General features: G+C 37.1%; 1 protein-coding gene across 1 annotated transcript in view; it reads right to left on the reverse strand.

Annotated features, from left to right (window-relative positions):
• Positions 1 to 15,834, reverse strand: part of TMC1 (transmembrane channel like 1) — a 59,929-nt gene that overhangs the window by 18,977 nt on the left and 25,118 nt on the right. The window contains exons 7-11 of the mRNA XM_062018834.1: positions 10,993 to 11,099; positions 9,615 to 9,713; positions 5,511 to 5,653; positions 2,774 to 2,918; positions 640 to 834 (exon numbers count right to left, since the gene is read on the reverse strand). Of these exons, the coding sequence (XP_061874818.1) occupies positions 640 to 834; positions 2,774 to 2,918; positions 5,511 to 5,653; positions 9,615 to 9,713; positions 10,993 to 11,099 (689 nt within the window). The remainder of the gene's footprint in view (positions 1 to 639; positions 835 to 2,773; positions 2,919 to 5,510; positions 5,654 to 9,614; positions 9,714 to 10,992; positions 11,100 to 15,834) is intronic.

A 15,834-nucleotide genomic window follows, 5' to 3' on the forward strand; every position in this document is an offset into this window, starting at 1 on the left:
ATAAGTCTGAAGTAACAAACAACTAGTTTTACAATATACATAGCAGTATATTTGATAAGATAGTTTAACCTGCCCATGTTTTCATATAGCAACATTGACTTCAGATGCTTACTGCCCAGTTATGGGAAAGGAAATCACTATCACCATATACCTGTATCAGGCAGGGCTGCACCTGCTCTAGAAAAAAAAACAGATTATGTTTAAAAACAATTGTATTGGGCTTTTGGACTGGACAGCTGGAACTGGAAGACAAAGAGTTTTATCCCATTGCTACACTGCAGAGTTGCATCCATGGGGCCCCAAAGAACTTTGGATATGCCTACACACCGGTCACTTTGCTTGGGCCAATCTCAGGAAATAAGCAACAGAAGAGCAGGCTGACTGAAGTCCACAGAGTCGCTGAAAAATGATCTTAAAAGCACAGAGGAGGAAAGGTAAAGGTCTCAAATGAAAACTAAACACAAAAGGATGAATATTTGAAAGAATCAAGCACAAAATGATCACTGTAATGAAGTAGGAAGCAGAGAGGTGAGAAAAATTCTTTACCATCCCACACTCAGAGTATTTAAATTCTCAGGGGAAAAAAAAGCAACATGCAGTTTCAAACCACATCTATTTTTGAAATGTGTTAGCACGAACTTCATTTCTTTCCCACCACCCGTAGTTCTCCAGACCTTCCAGGGCAAATTTCTGGGATCTTCTGACAACAAAAAAGATGAGGTAGCCGCTCCCAGCAAGTGTGCATAAGGCTAAAAAGTTAGCAAGAACCCTCAGGAATCGAGTCAAGTGAATATTTTCCTCTTTTCGACTCTCCTGCTCCTCCACGATAGCTTCCTGCAATTGTTAGAAGGAAAAGAATATGATGAATACTTTAGTGGTCAAGACCCTACATTGCTTCTTCAGTTGTTAGAAGTCAGTTAAATAAATTACAAAGATGTAAATGCACACCTGGGTATCATGTTTGGACCTGGCAGACCCTGAGGTTTTGACTCATCAGAATTAGCAAGGAGCTTTGCCTCTGTTGAGTTCATCCCCCTGAATCTCATTACACCCGCATTCATGTGCCATAAGGAAACCAGCATGTTCTGCCATCTTGCAAGGTGTTATGAGGCTGTGACCTGGTACAGTATGTGTGTGATTAGCTGCCAGAAATTAATGGTCACACTTCAAATATGTGCATTTGTGAGAAAAGAGCAAAAAGTTTTATTCTAAAAGTCAGCAATTCAGAAAGAATGAAAAGACAGTTTAGCTGCAGGAATCCCCCAAAAACAGGCAAACAGTATACAGCTTCAGACTGCAGAATAAAACCTTTGCTCTGCATTTCCCCTTTCCTAGGACTAATATATATTAAGACTCTGCTCCAACTTTTATCATCAGAGTGTTTGCTCTGAAGTGAGCTTGTGAAAAAGGAGTTTACAGTTTTTACGTTGGTATAAAGACCAGTTGCCTTGAGGGGAAGCTGAACTCCTACATTGTAGTAATTGCTTTCCAAAGGCTCTACTTTTCTTACAATTTGTGTTTATTACATAAATGAAATTGCAGCAGCTCTTTAGCAAAATTCCCATGATCTCACCAAAGCCAAGATTTCACCCTTTCTCTCCTTACTTGTGTGCAAAGATCACACTAAAGCTCCATGTGTTTATTTCTCAAAATTAAGTCCCTGTCCAATTGATTTTTCTTCTCCAAATTGCTTTCCGCAGCTGAACTTGGTAGGCAAGCAGGGAAGTCTCACGCAGTTTCTGTGTTTTCAGGTAATGTTTCTTCAGTATTTTTTTCCTGGGACCTTTTCTTTCTGCTGACTTTGAGTAATCTTTTATGCCTGCAGTTGGCAGATTCGGCAGGGTGAGGTGGTATATTGACTATTTCACCACTGCAAAAAGGAAGGATGATGCATGTGATTAAATAGTGCAGGCAGTACTTGGTCTCCCATGCTGTATGTTGTCATTGTGACTGCCAAGCCTAACTTTTTGTTTGTTGTCAGGCATCACCTTGTCAGTGTATTCCATGTACAGTATTACATTGAAAATATAATTCTCCTTTATATGTTGCACTGATGTGTCCCAGTGACTGAAGTGTAGAAACATGTTCTTTAACATTCAACAGGTAGAACTACCTCCTTCACTCTTTACATAGAACTGTTTTCTCATCCTACCCTAGGTTTCTCGCACAAGGACTCTTGAAATTGACGTATGCTATAAACTGAAAAGAAGTCCAAGAACATCTTGTATTGCCTTGCAAGCTGGGCTATATTTCATAAGTAACTAGAAAACGTGATCGTTTCATTATGCAAGGAAAACAGCCTTTTTTTCTTACTGAAAAGCAAATATATTCTCAAAATTCTGAGTCCAGTTCTTTGGACATGATGAATAGCCCTTTATAGATGATACTATTGCTTTATCTTATGGTATCTCTTCAATGCAGCAAGAGAAGGTGATAACATGAGATTGAGGAAATGTTATCATCATTAAAAAAAAAATTCAGACAAACACCATAGAAACTGGAAGCCATCAGAGAGGAGAAAAACAAAAATATTATTTTTATAGTATAATATTTTTTTTAAAACTAGTACTGCAGTCACAGAGGGCACAAAACATTCCATGAATATTTTTCTTGACAATCAAAAGGAAAAAACTAAGATGGCAAAATAGAGCTGTCAATTCTAATCTAAATTTATAGGCCCCAGGCATAACTAATACTTGACCTTAGTTGAATCTTGTTCGCATCAGCGTGAAAGACAAATCAGATTACCTTTCCTTAGTGAGCGCTATTTTACCTTAAAGCTTGTTGTGATGGAGGCAAACTTATTATCTGCTGTCTCAGGATTGCCAATCAGATAGTCCCAGCTTGTGAACATTTTCCAGCTGAAATTAAAACTAGTATCATCCCCACCACCGTCTTCATTTGCATTTTTTGCCATTCTACAAAAGCCATAAAAACACAAGAAGACCTCATTAGAACTAGCTCTGCTGTGTAAGTATGCTTTTAAAATTGTTCCTACATTCTAACAGCGTTCTGAAAAAAACTGTTATTATTGCAGTTAGTCAAGCTATAACAAATGAAGAAATTTCAGTCTGAAACAAAAAAAGGAGGATTGAGATGTTCATATATAGACAATTTATGAGCTCACAACACACATTTTCATGAGAAAGAATGAATTTATTTCGTTATCACCTCAGAGAAACATTGGGATAAGAAACTCAACAGGAATATCATATCAAGAAGATCTCTCAAATAGAAAGCTGGAGAGTATCTGAACTGCAATAGATTTTATTTAGAGACTTGAGAAAGTTAAATAAAGAATTCTAAAATAAAATCACTAATGAAGCTTTTGTCTCCCCTTTCATTTCATTTTCTATACACTTATAAACAAGATTTATAAGGGTATCCAGAAACATGAAATTATTTCTTCAGTGGTTTGACTTAATCTGGAGTACTGACTTCTCTATTTCAAAGTGTTATCATTCTGTGATAATAGTGGTCTTACTTCTGTATACTTTATCACTTGATTCAAAATGTTAAGCACAAGGATGAAGTATATTGGTAGAGTACAAACCATTTAGCCTTCAGTAATGTAAGGATTTCTTTGTCAGCAAAAGGCAAGGTCTCTTTTAAATCTCACTAATGCAGCAGTTATTAATATCAATGCATTCTAGACATCACATTTTTTTAACAGTCTAGTAAAATACATACTTTCAAATCTAGGCAAATAATACAGAAAATCCTTCTAAGCTGTGATGAAACAGTACCACAGCTGGGGTTTTTCTTGTTTGTTTTATTGTTCATGTACAGAAAGGATGAAGAACATAAAAGGTTCTTGGTAGGAACTGCTCTCCTGCAAGAATTCCTGACTAAATAGAGAGCAATCTTGCATTTGATATATCAGTACTTTGAGACTAGAAGTGTTTCCATTTTATGTTATTTGTTGGAAGTGCTGTGGAGAGGAGACTCAAATATAAATATTTCCCCTAAATAGAATAATCCTCACTACCTCTTTCACCTAGATATCCCCTTTCCCAGATCTCAATCAAGAGCAGGAAAATGGTAGCATCTTTTTGTTATGCTGCTTTAAGTTTATATGTCCAGTCTGTTTTTTTCTGGAGAAACTATAAAAAACAGAAGACTGCAAGAACCGCTCATTGAGTTACTTCAATATTGGTCAGAATTAGTGTCATATGGACAGATTGAAGGTTGACATGTGCAATGTATTTTTCCCTCAAGGATATTGCTTTGTTTGGGCCAAAGGGATTTTCTGCCAGAAGGAATTCTTCAGGGGTTCTAGGTCACAGCCATTGAAATACAATTGTCTGACACTAAGGCTTGTAATCTTCATGGTTACAGCATCAAAAATATTTTTTAACTATCTTTTTGAGCTAAACCAATTAATTTTCATAGTTTCTTTCTCTTCCAAAAATATGTATACCTAACTGAAGAATGCTTTTTTTCTTCTGAAATGTTTATTACCTTAGGCAGGAAAGCATGTCATTTTGAAAAACAGAACATGAATTAATCTAGTGTTCATGCAAGTGAAAAACACTGACCTCATCACAAAACAACGGAAACAGATCACTGCCATTTTCTCTATAGTTACAAGTGTCCTTGAATCTTGATCTACAGTGCTTTGATTTTTTTCACTGTAGATTTCTTTTAAAGCCACCACTATGGCACACTGTATTATTGTGGTATGTCACCACTTAGCTTGTATGAAAATTAAAAGATTCTACTAATCGTCAGCCTACCTCCTGAGAAACTATTGCAATTATCATAGTTTATTCCAGCAGTGAATTTGGCTATAAATTAATAGTTTTAGGTAATTTAAATTCTGATCCTAAGACAAAATACAGGTCCAGAATTTGAGAGCCAAAGGCTAATATATGACTAGTTGTACTGCATAGGCTCTATTCTCTTAACCTTATGCTTCCCACCATTTTAACATTATGTTTTTAACATTATATTAATCATAGTTTTCACATTGCTGGAGATTATTTTGTTCCATACAACAGTAAACCATTACTATAGTCAGTAGCATTAATTCGTCTGCACCACTGTGCAATGTGACCTAACCACTATAAACTTACTGAAACTCATTTACTGCCATTACACACAGAATTATTTACCATATGTTTCTTTCTTTCTTGTCTTCTTCCTTTGTAAAAGAATTTAACTCACATAAGGTATCCTTAAAGGTAGAACAATTGAATTTATTGGATGTTAGTTTACATTCTGATAAATGCAGAGTTTTATGAAAAGACTGATAGACAGCTTGGTTCCTTATTTTGTGCATTCATTTTTCATTTTGAAGTTACAATTGAAGATGTGTAGCAGCACAGTTGGTAGTGGAGAAGAATAGATAAATAAATACAAGCTGAAGGAATTTTACATGACTTTGACATTACACTTGATCTTGCAATGTATGGATCTTACAATTATCATGTTTTTAAAAAGATCTCAGGAGTCAACAACGGAATTATCTGCCTTTTTGAATGTACTTTATTCCAGAGCCAAGAACTTACGTTCGAATGACAATCATAAAGCTGTAGCCAATAGTCCCAACTCCAACAAGGAAATATGAAAGAGGCATCCTGAACTTGAGCCATCCAATTGTCCTCTGATTATTATAATAACCATAAAAGAGTACAGAATACTGTGCAAAGCCCTGAAAATACAGCAAAAATTGTGTCATTATCTATTAATTGTTCAGATAAACAGAAATTGTACCAATAGCAATGTACAGAAACATTCATTTCAATGCATACAAAACTATTGTAAGCATCACTGTAATAAATCTCACAGGATGGAAAATTTGTCCTTTATTTAGAAAGACTTGGAATATTTCATGTCAATGTCAAATCTTTTATCCTTAAAACTCTTTGTGGGTACTCCATCTACTATCTAGTGAGTCAAAACTTTTACATCCACATACTTCCAGTAAAGACAAAAACATTTTGGTTTACAAAATTTATTTTAAAAACTCCTTGCCAGTAAAATGACACATTCTTAACTTAATTTTCACATTTCTGAAATTATTTTATGGATGTTTACTCAAAATGCATGGGATTTTAGCATTTGGACTCCAAAGCTTTCCCTACTGCATTTAATTATGGGATCTGAAGTACTTTAACTGTCTAAAGGTACACAAAAGGTGTCTTTCACTCATTTCTGAGTCTAACACAAAAGCGAACTGAGATAGAAATATTGTAATGAACTTCAAGAGTCTGATTTTTTTTAGCTTTGCATTATTACCTGAACTTTAAAATATATAATGTTAAAACTGAATTCCAAGTAAAACATATCAAATTCCACAAAAGCTTCTCTTTGCCATGTCAATAAAATGAATACAATTTCAAGCCAAGAAATAAAAATCCAGAAGATATATTGACCTGATCTTACCTGTACTGTCTTAAACATTCATAGGTTTAGGTGGGGTTTTTTTAGCATGAAATACTGTTTGATGATGTGGTTTTACTTACCTGTAACTTGCTAGGTAGCATATAAGAACTGTTAGCAGATGAAAGGTACTATTTTGTCTGCTGCTTAATTAAAGATATCATTATCTTAAGGGAGTATTTGTCAATTTGATATAAGTTAAGAAAATTATTTGTACCTCTCAATATTTCAGAGTACCTATTTCTTTCACTGCTCTATTCTGTGTTTATTACCTCTGCATTTATTGCTTAAGTGTTATTCCACTATTTACTACACTTTCTTCTTCAGAGCTGTCATATTCCACTTCTGATGGTATAAACTTCCCCTCTGTTTCCACCATCTGTCTTCATTCATATTTTCATAGAATCATAGATCATAGAATGGTAGGGGTTGGAAGGGACCTTTAGACATCATCTAGTCCAATCCCCCTGCAGAAGCAGGGTCACCTAGATCAGGTTGCATAGGAACATGTCCAGGAGGGTGTTGAAGATCTCCAAGGAAGGACACTCCACAACCCCTCTGGGCAACCTGTGCCACTGCTCTGTCACTCTCACAGTGAAATAGTTTTTTCTTATGTTTAAGTGGAACTTTTTGTGTTCCAACTTCATCCCATTACCCCTTGTCCTGTTACTATCTAGTACAGAAAAGAGGGATGTCCCAACCTACTGACACCCACCCTTTAGATATTTATAAATGTTAATAAGGTCACCCCTCAATCTCCTCTACTCCAGACTAAAATACCCAGTTCCCACAGTCTTTCCTCGTATGAAAGATGTTCTATACCCTTGATCATCTTGGTAGCCCTGTACTGGACTGTCTCCAGAAGTTTTCCCTGTCCCTCTTGAGCTGAGGACCCTCCAGATGAGGCCTACCAGGGCAGAGTAGAGGGGGAGAAGAATCTCCCTTAACCTGCTGGCCACACTCTTCTTGATGCATCCCAGGATGCCATTGGCCTTCCTGGCCATGAGGGCACATTGCTGGCTCATATTTAGTTTATTATCAATCAGGACTCTCAGGTCTCTCTCTGCAGAGCTGCTCTTCAGCAGTTCAACCCCAAGCCTGTACTGGTGCATGGGGTTGTTCCTTCCTAGATGTAGGACTCTGCACTTGTCCTTATTATAAAAGTATTTTCTCAAATACTTTTGAAAATTTTGTTCTCATTTGCTGTATAAAACTCTTCTAGTCTCTTTACACAATCTCCAATTTACTATGATTTTTTCTGAAATATCTCCTTGACGTTTGAATTTACCACACTGTAATGTCATCATCATTATCTAATTTCCCATCTATATGTCTAGATGTATTGTTCCTGTTACTCAAGTACAACTCCTGACGAACCTGATGTTGTTTTATGCAGCAGTCATTGCAAAATGGATTATTAAAAAGATCTATTGTTTCATATACAAGGAAAGCATATCATTTTATGTTGCAAAATAAAGCAGAGTTAACATGTTCACTTTACGTACTTTTATAGCCAAAAGGCAGGCAAACATTTTAATTTCTACCTAATACTGTAATTTTTTGTCTTTGAATTCAGTTATCTACAATTAATAAACCTGAGAGATTTGTTTGTAAATGAGAAAATCGGTATAACCAGTCCATTTTTTTTCCAGTGTTCTGTTGCCTTAAAGTCAGATTATTTCTTCCCTGATAGACTGAAAATAAAGCCAAGGCAGCTAAATAAAGGAGCAAAATCTGGCATCATCTGGGTCTCCACTTGAAAATATTGTGCCAGAAATTGTGCCAGAGATGTCACTAGATTAGGGATCTCTACAAAACATAAACATACAAAAAAAAAAACCCAATATTTAAAGAGAAGCATAAACACTGTACCCTTTTTATGTTTTTTTCAGGAGAGATTGGAGCTGGCCTCCTGTGGCAGAAGAGACAGGTATGAAAATCTGTCTGCACCCCTCCTAGGAGTGCCTGTGTAGAGTTCCACAGCCTGCACAGTTCTCCCTACCAGTATGAGTGGAACAGGACCTCACATGGAGGAAATCTACACGGAGAGGTCATTTTTAGATGAGTTGTCCTGCAGACAGAGGGAGAGGTTGTGCTGTAAATTGGAGGAACTTGCATCTGAGTTTAGTTTTTCAAGAACTGTGTCTGCTTCCAACATCTCATTCAACATACTCATGCTTGCAAAAGCAACTCAATTGCTAAAAGAGGTGTATATGTTTAACTCTTTATTATAGAAGAGTGCAGCAGACTGAAGGAGAACTCGTGCTTAATTCAATGAATGCTTCCTCCATTAATCTGAAGAGAAACTTTAGGTGATTACACCCTTTCACAGGTGAAGAGTGTCTTTTGATGGCATTGATTTCATGCCTTACAGAAAATAGTCTTCCAATAAACATATTGTAATATCAAATTTACCATCAGATGACTTTATGTAAAGTTGTATTATCTTTATATAAAGAGGCTGCCTACAGACATGTAAAACAGACATGAAAAACTAGATAAAAGTGTTGTTTTCAGGAAGAAAAAGCAGTATGTAATATTTAGGAATATATCACTTGTTTGTCAGTATAGAACGTACAGATCCACAGGCTAAGCGGAACATCATATCATAGAATCATAGAATGATAGGGGTTGGAAGGCACCTTTAGAGACCATCTAGTCCAACCCCTCTGCAGAAGCAAGTCAACCTAGATCAGCTTGCATAAGAACATGTACAGGCAGGTCTTGAAGACCTCCAAGGAAGGAGACTCTACAACCTCCATGAGCAGCCTGTGCCACTGCTCCGTCACCCTCACAGTGAAACAGTTTTATATCAACGGTAAATAATTAAGACATGCTTCTCAATTCATCTAAGATACCTGCATATTTTATAAAACTGAAACTAAAAATAGCATTCTTTGACTAAAACATTTTTTTTTCTAATTCACACTAGATCCTCAAATTTGAAATCTTAATCATATAAGAACAAAGGACCAAATTCACTCATAAATGGAATGTTAGTGCCCAGGTATATGAATCTGGCTTTGAGACTTATACTTATGTGTCTTTGGATTGCTACATATACCAAAATATGCATGTGGACATTGAGCTTCATTATCTGTTTTGTCTGAAGGAAACACCTATACTCAGAACTTGTGGGAAAAAAAAAGTAAATTAATTCCACTACCATCTTCTCCATGAGAATTCCCATTCTCAAGTGACTATGCATTTTTGCAAATTTATGCACTTACACTAAAATCCCAGAGAGTAGCAAAGTTCATAGCAGTTGCTTCTTCAGCTCTTGGGACAGTTTTTCTAGGTAAAGAGCCATAAGGCTTCCCCATTAAAGCCTGGAACAAAAAAAACAAACAAACAAACAAACAAACAAACAAAAAAAAAGGAAAATAAAAGAAAAGAGCAATTTACATTTTAAAGGAAAACATCAGCAAAGGAAAGGGATAAGAATTTTAAGATTTGGCTTATGCTCCTAAACTACTTGGTGAGGATGACCTACTTCTCTGGGTCTTTTCACTGCCCCTCATATTAATGATTGAAACTACACTTAAAGTATGCATTAATGCTGCTTTCTAAATTTAAAGTGACATTACACTTGTATCAATGGATTGTCAAACTGTGACTTTTACATTCAGAGGCAGTACACAAACCCAAATTCCTCAGATGAGTGGTGTTTGTCTTGCAGAAAAGACCAAAAGATTCCTTTTTCTTGTATTATGGATTTCATTCATTTTTTAAATTGAAATATATGGGAAGATGCTAAGGATTCCATTTTTTGACTCTGAGTCTGAGTCTCACTGCTACTGCTGAGATGCTTGTACAGGCACAGTATTTGACATCATGACACAAAGACTTTTCTCTGAAAACTGCTGTACATTTTCTCTGTTTCAGATTCAGTGGAAGATGGATCATGCTATTGAAATGCTATACTAGAAAGCAGTTGGAAATTCCTACTAGACTTTTTCCCATCTGCTTACTAGAAGTTAAGAAGATGTGGAATAGTTAAATTAGAGAGACAGCACAATATTTCCAAATAAGCTCTCTTTTTAGGAAGCCAATATGATGGCTCGAAGGAACAAGAAAAATACTACACAGAAATGATTTCTGTTGGAATCACATCTCCCCTGAGTAGCATTATTAACAATGATGCTACCAACAGCACAAAATGTGAAGAATTTCTCTCATGACTTTACAGCCCTGTTGAGTCTTGCCATTATTAAGGCAACTGAAAAAGATCCAAGGTGCTTCGGAGGCCTGAAATGGTCTTTCTACTACAATGTACATTTTAGTCAAGATATTCCATTTGGCTGCTTCTTAATTTCTCTTCCCTTTCTTAGTTCTCCAAAGAAAAAAAAAAAAATTGGACAATCTGAGACCATAGGAAAATACTTCAAGGACACAACCCTATGCACATTTTCCTGTAATGCCTACTTGAAGACATTTCTCTGAAAAAACAGTTATCTACAAAGAAAATAGATCTTTCTATCCTTAATACATCTTAATATTTAAAAACAGAGCATAAATATTTTTTGTGAAGTTCCAGTCCTATGAAATCTCACTGCAAAGACAAAAATTCACATAACAATTTGCAATGATAATTTAAAATACTCTCACCTCAGGCACCATTACAAGTCCAAAGGTTAGTCCAAAAAGAATCATGTTTATTCCATACATCCAGCGCAAGAATATGAAATAAGATGCTACTGATGAGCCAAAGTGACCTAAGAAAACATGAGACATGAGAAAAAGGCAGATAAGTTAGTTCCTTATATTATTTCACCTTAAGATGAAGATGCTCAAAGTTTATTTGAAACAAACAAAATTAGGGGAGGCTTTTCATTTTCTTTATTACCATAATTCTACTAACTTTTTTCCAGATTGCATACTAGTAGTCAGTGACCTGGTAGAGAAAATAGGAACAAAAAACAGAAAAATATTTATACCAATTATTTAGTATCAGGTAAAGGCTGTGATATTAGATTTAAATCCCTCAGCAACAGTATTCAAAACAAATTACACTTTAATTTTTTTTCTGACTGATGTGGAATATAAGCACTCTTGACATGTTAAGCCAGCCACAGCTCTGTTTTAATAGGAAGGAACACAGAATTATAGAAAGGATAGTCTTTCCAAGAGCACAAAATACTTGTAAGTACTGTTATTGGAGTGCTCACCAGAGTTGTTCACCAAGGAAGAATAAAAAGATCTTCAAGGGTTTGCACCCTTCCTTTCTCTTACTTTGCTATTCATGTGTTCCACCTGCACCCGGGTTTGAAGAGTGTCCCATCACCAGGTACACAGATGAAGCCTTGGCCTCCATCCACTCTAGATCTCTGACACAGACCTGTGTAATGAAGAAGTAGCTGCAGGGGAAGCAGTGAGCACTAAGAGCTTGGTTTGACCAACAATGCAAGTCAGGTCAAACAGAAATAACCGCTCAAATTCAAAGCCCAGCTTGCTGGAGCATAGGTCTGCTGAGTACAAAACAGCTGAAAATCCTGATTGTCTGTCTTTCAGAGTTAGCAAAGTACCAGATTTTTATTTCATTACTAAATATTTGCAGGTAAAAAAAATCTTTAAACAGGTTTCTCACACAGAATTTGGTTAAAGAGCCTGATGCACCTTGATAACAAAAAATGGAAAACAAATCTCTCTGTTCAGAGGAGTTTACATTGGTGTTTCCACACTGTTTGCAAGCCTCATAATAGATTCTTCCATTCTGTAAAATGAAGTTTACATGACTGGTGCTCTCTGGGGCACATACATGCATATTTCACTATAATAACTAAATTCATGGGAAATTTCGTGTAAGCTGGTATAACCCCAGAGGATAAACAGAGACTAGCTGATAAGTGGCATTTGTCAGGGCTGTGCAAAGGGAGGAACAAAGATTCTGTCAAGGACTTTGGCATTTCAAAATCTGCTTCATCCACAGTTCAGAATGAAAGCAGCAGAATTTTGAAACTTGCCATGAAGTAACCAATCTTGGCAGTGGCCTGTAACACTGAGCAGTCTGCGTAGAGGCATAAAGCAAGAGACTTTGAGATAGTCAGTCTGGTTGTGATATGTTAATTACACAGTTATATACTTTGGGAGTGCTTTGGACTAAAATAAAAATGAAATTCAAGAAATTAGGAACATTTTTTATTTCAAGACATTTTTAATACTGTAAACTTCTCCATGCCACATTAGGTTTTTTCTTCAAATCCTAATATCCTCAATCTTTTGCATTCTTTTCATGACTTGAGTTACAGTTGTTTCAGTTGTCCTGATGAAATCGCTGCAATGCATCACTGGAACATCTGTATTAAGGCACTGTGTCGGAAATTGTATGGCATCAGTACAATTATTGAAAGTCATAATACACAAACTGCACATGGCTTTTATTCTTTTCCACCAATAAGGCAAGAACAACAACCACTAATGGATGAGAAGTTTAGCATGGATAATTTAGCTATAGATGCCCTTAACTACAGTTCCAAAGCGGCCAGGTCCAAACAGGAGGCGACAGGGAACTTGGAAAATGGTACACACAGCCTGCACCAGCTGTGGACAAAATCAGTCCAAGTTTAACTAGTGTTTTGAATCTGCTCTGGGATGTATCATGTTCCAGATATGAATGAAAGATAAATACTTTAGAGTTTAACCCTCTTTTCCCATATCCATGGACTCATCAGATTGGTATACATAAATTTCAGCAGTGGAATGAAGTGGCTCACCCTGTCCTAGCACAGCAAACTGTGTTTCCTATATAGACCAGATATTACACATATTACTTAATGTCTATTCTGTAAATAAAGGAACCATCTCTTTTCTAAATATAAATACTTCATATATTTATCAACTTCTCTCTCTCTTCTACATAAAAATCCCATCAGCAGATTCACTTATTTCCAAAATAAGGATGCAGTACAGCAGAGCTTGATGCCTGCTATTCTGAAGCTGGGCTTCCTGCACAGGAAAGGACTTTCATCTTGAAGCAGGGAACCCACCTGATACAGCCTAGCATTTTATGCTGATAGATTGCCTTTCTAGGTAGTTGAATTAAACTTAGCTGAAAAGAGTTGTGGTAAGAAGGGCCTTATTTATTAAAGTGAGGAGCATTATTAAACTAAGCAGAGGTTAAAGACTTTTCTTGTTAGGGCTTAAATGTATTTAGGTTTTTTTTTTCCTTTTTTTAATTACTCTTTTTATTTTTTTATTCTTTTATTTATTATTATTGAATGACAATGATTAGAATTATCATAGAAAGGAAAAGTCAAGAATTTTATTACCTAAACTTCGACAATCCCTCTGCTGTCAGCCCATAGGCCCACTAGAAATGATCCCTGTGTAGAGTTTGAATGTGTGGTTAACGCAAGTTTGTAGCTTAGGACACAGTATGAAAAGTTTAAAATGGGGATGTGTTTTCTCATTAAAATATTAATAATGATTAACGATGGATAATATTTATTTGTTCCCCCCATACTCTTCTGTAGCACATCTAAGGAAGAGTCAAGTTGGTGATTGGGTATGTATAAGTGGTCTTCAAATAAAATGAGAATTGTTTCTTCAAAGCATACAGAAGAACAAATATTAATCTGTAACATTAGGTGACCTCCTTCTGAGATTAGTCTGACCCATCCTAAAGGAGCTCTTTATCAAAAGTAACTTCTTGAAGTCTGTTTAAAATTTTCAATCCAGCTGAAGCTTTGGAAACAAAAAAGCCTGGTAAAACTTGTGTCTTCTACCTTGGGGGCTCTCAGGCATATCAACATAATTCCAGATACAGAGAGTTTGCTCAGTGTGAAGCATCTTTTTCCCAGGTCTTTCTATTGAAATGGCCCAAAGAACTTCTCAGTTTTATCATCTCTGTGACTCAAAGTATCTTAATCTCTACTCTTCCTTTATACATAGACTTGCCTTATAAACAGCTTTTTTCCATTTCAGCTTCCCTCATTTCTTTTTTAATATCTAAAATCCTTTTTTTTTTTCTTTTTTTCTCTGAGACCTGGTAGCTGTATCAGTATTATCATTAAGGTGACTTTGATCTTAGCAATGCAAATTAACTCATAGGGTGAACTGCTTGGATTAACCAGAATCAGGTAAATTGTGACTTGAAATCCTGTCCCTCAGCAATATTTCAGAGTTATTTCCTCGTGTAATGGTTTTACCTGGGACAGGTTTTTGGTAGCAGGGGGGCTACAGAGGTGGCTTCTTTAAACAAAGATCTGCCAGAAGCTTCCCCTTTAGCTGACAGGGCTAATGTCAGTCCATTCTAAGATGAGACACACAGCTGACCCAGACCTGGCCAATTAGTGACTGAGGTAATGTCTCTGTAAATAACGTATTTGAGAAGGAGAAGAAACTTGTGTCGTTGCTGAACTGCAGCAGCAACAGGGAGTGAGAATGTGAAAACATCTCTGCAGACACCAAGGTCTGTGGAGAAGAAGGGGGAGGAGGGTGCTTAGGCTCTCAAAGAAAGACTCCCCTGTGACCTGTGGTGAAGACCATGGTGAGGAAGCTGTGCCCCTGCAGTTCATGAAGGCCACTAGGAAGCAGAGATCCACTCACAGCCCGTGGGTGACTCCATGCCAGTGGGTGGATGTCTGAAGCAGGCTGTGACTCCATGGGAAGCTCACGCTGGAGCAAGTTCCTGGCAGGACCCAGGAGTCCGTGTGTAGAGAGAGGAGCCCAGGCCAGAGCAAGTTTGCTGTCAGGACTTGTGACGCTGTGAGGAACTCAGGCTGGAGCATTCGGTACTTGAAGGACTGTTGTCCCAGTGGATGATGCACATTGGGGGAGGTTGTGAGGAGCTGACCCCTTGGTAGGCCCCATGCTGGAGCAGTTTGTGAGGAGCTGCAGCCCATGGACTCACACTATAGAAGCTAGTGAGGGACTGTCTACTGTGGAGAGGGACCTCACTGTGTAGCAGTGGGAAGAGTGATGAGATCTCCCCCCGAGAAGAAGCAGCAGCAAAGCTCATCTGTAATGAACTGACCACAACCCCTATTCCCCATCACTTGCATCACCGACGGGCAAGAATGGAGAGTCCTGGAAGAGGGAGGGGTGGGGGAAGGTGTTTTAAGATTCAGTTTTATTTCTTATCTCCCTGTTCTGGTAGTTTATTAATAAATCAAACCTTTTCTCCCCATGTTGAGTCTGTTTTGCCCATGATGCTAATTGTTGAGTGATCTCCCTGTCCTTATCTCAAGACACAAACCTCTCTTTTTGATTTTTTTTCTCTCCCCTCTCCAGTTTAGGAGGTGGAGTGATATTACAAGTTGGTAAACACCTGGTACCCAGCCAGGGCTAAACCACCAAGCCTTACTCCAAATCACAGAGTTTTGGATCAAGTTGTGATGTAACTGTGCTTCTTAGATCACTGGTACTCAGACAGATGATTTTTTCTTCAAGAATAAAGCTGGAACACAAAAAGTTCCACTTAAATATAAGAAAAAACTATTTCACTGTGAG

The sequence above is a fragment of the Colius striatus genome, chromosome Z (assembly GCF_028858725.1).
Source record: "Colius striatus isolate bColStr4 chromosome Z, bColStr4.1.hap1, whole genome shotgun sequence".
Classification (NCBI taxonomy): Eukaryota; Metazoa; Chordata; class Aves; order Coliiformes; family Coliidae; genus Colius; species Colius striatus.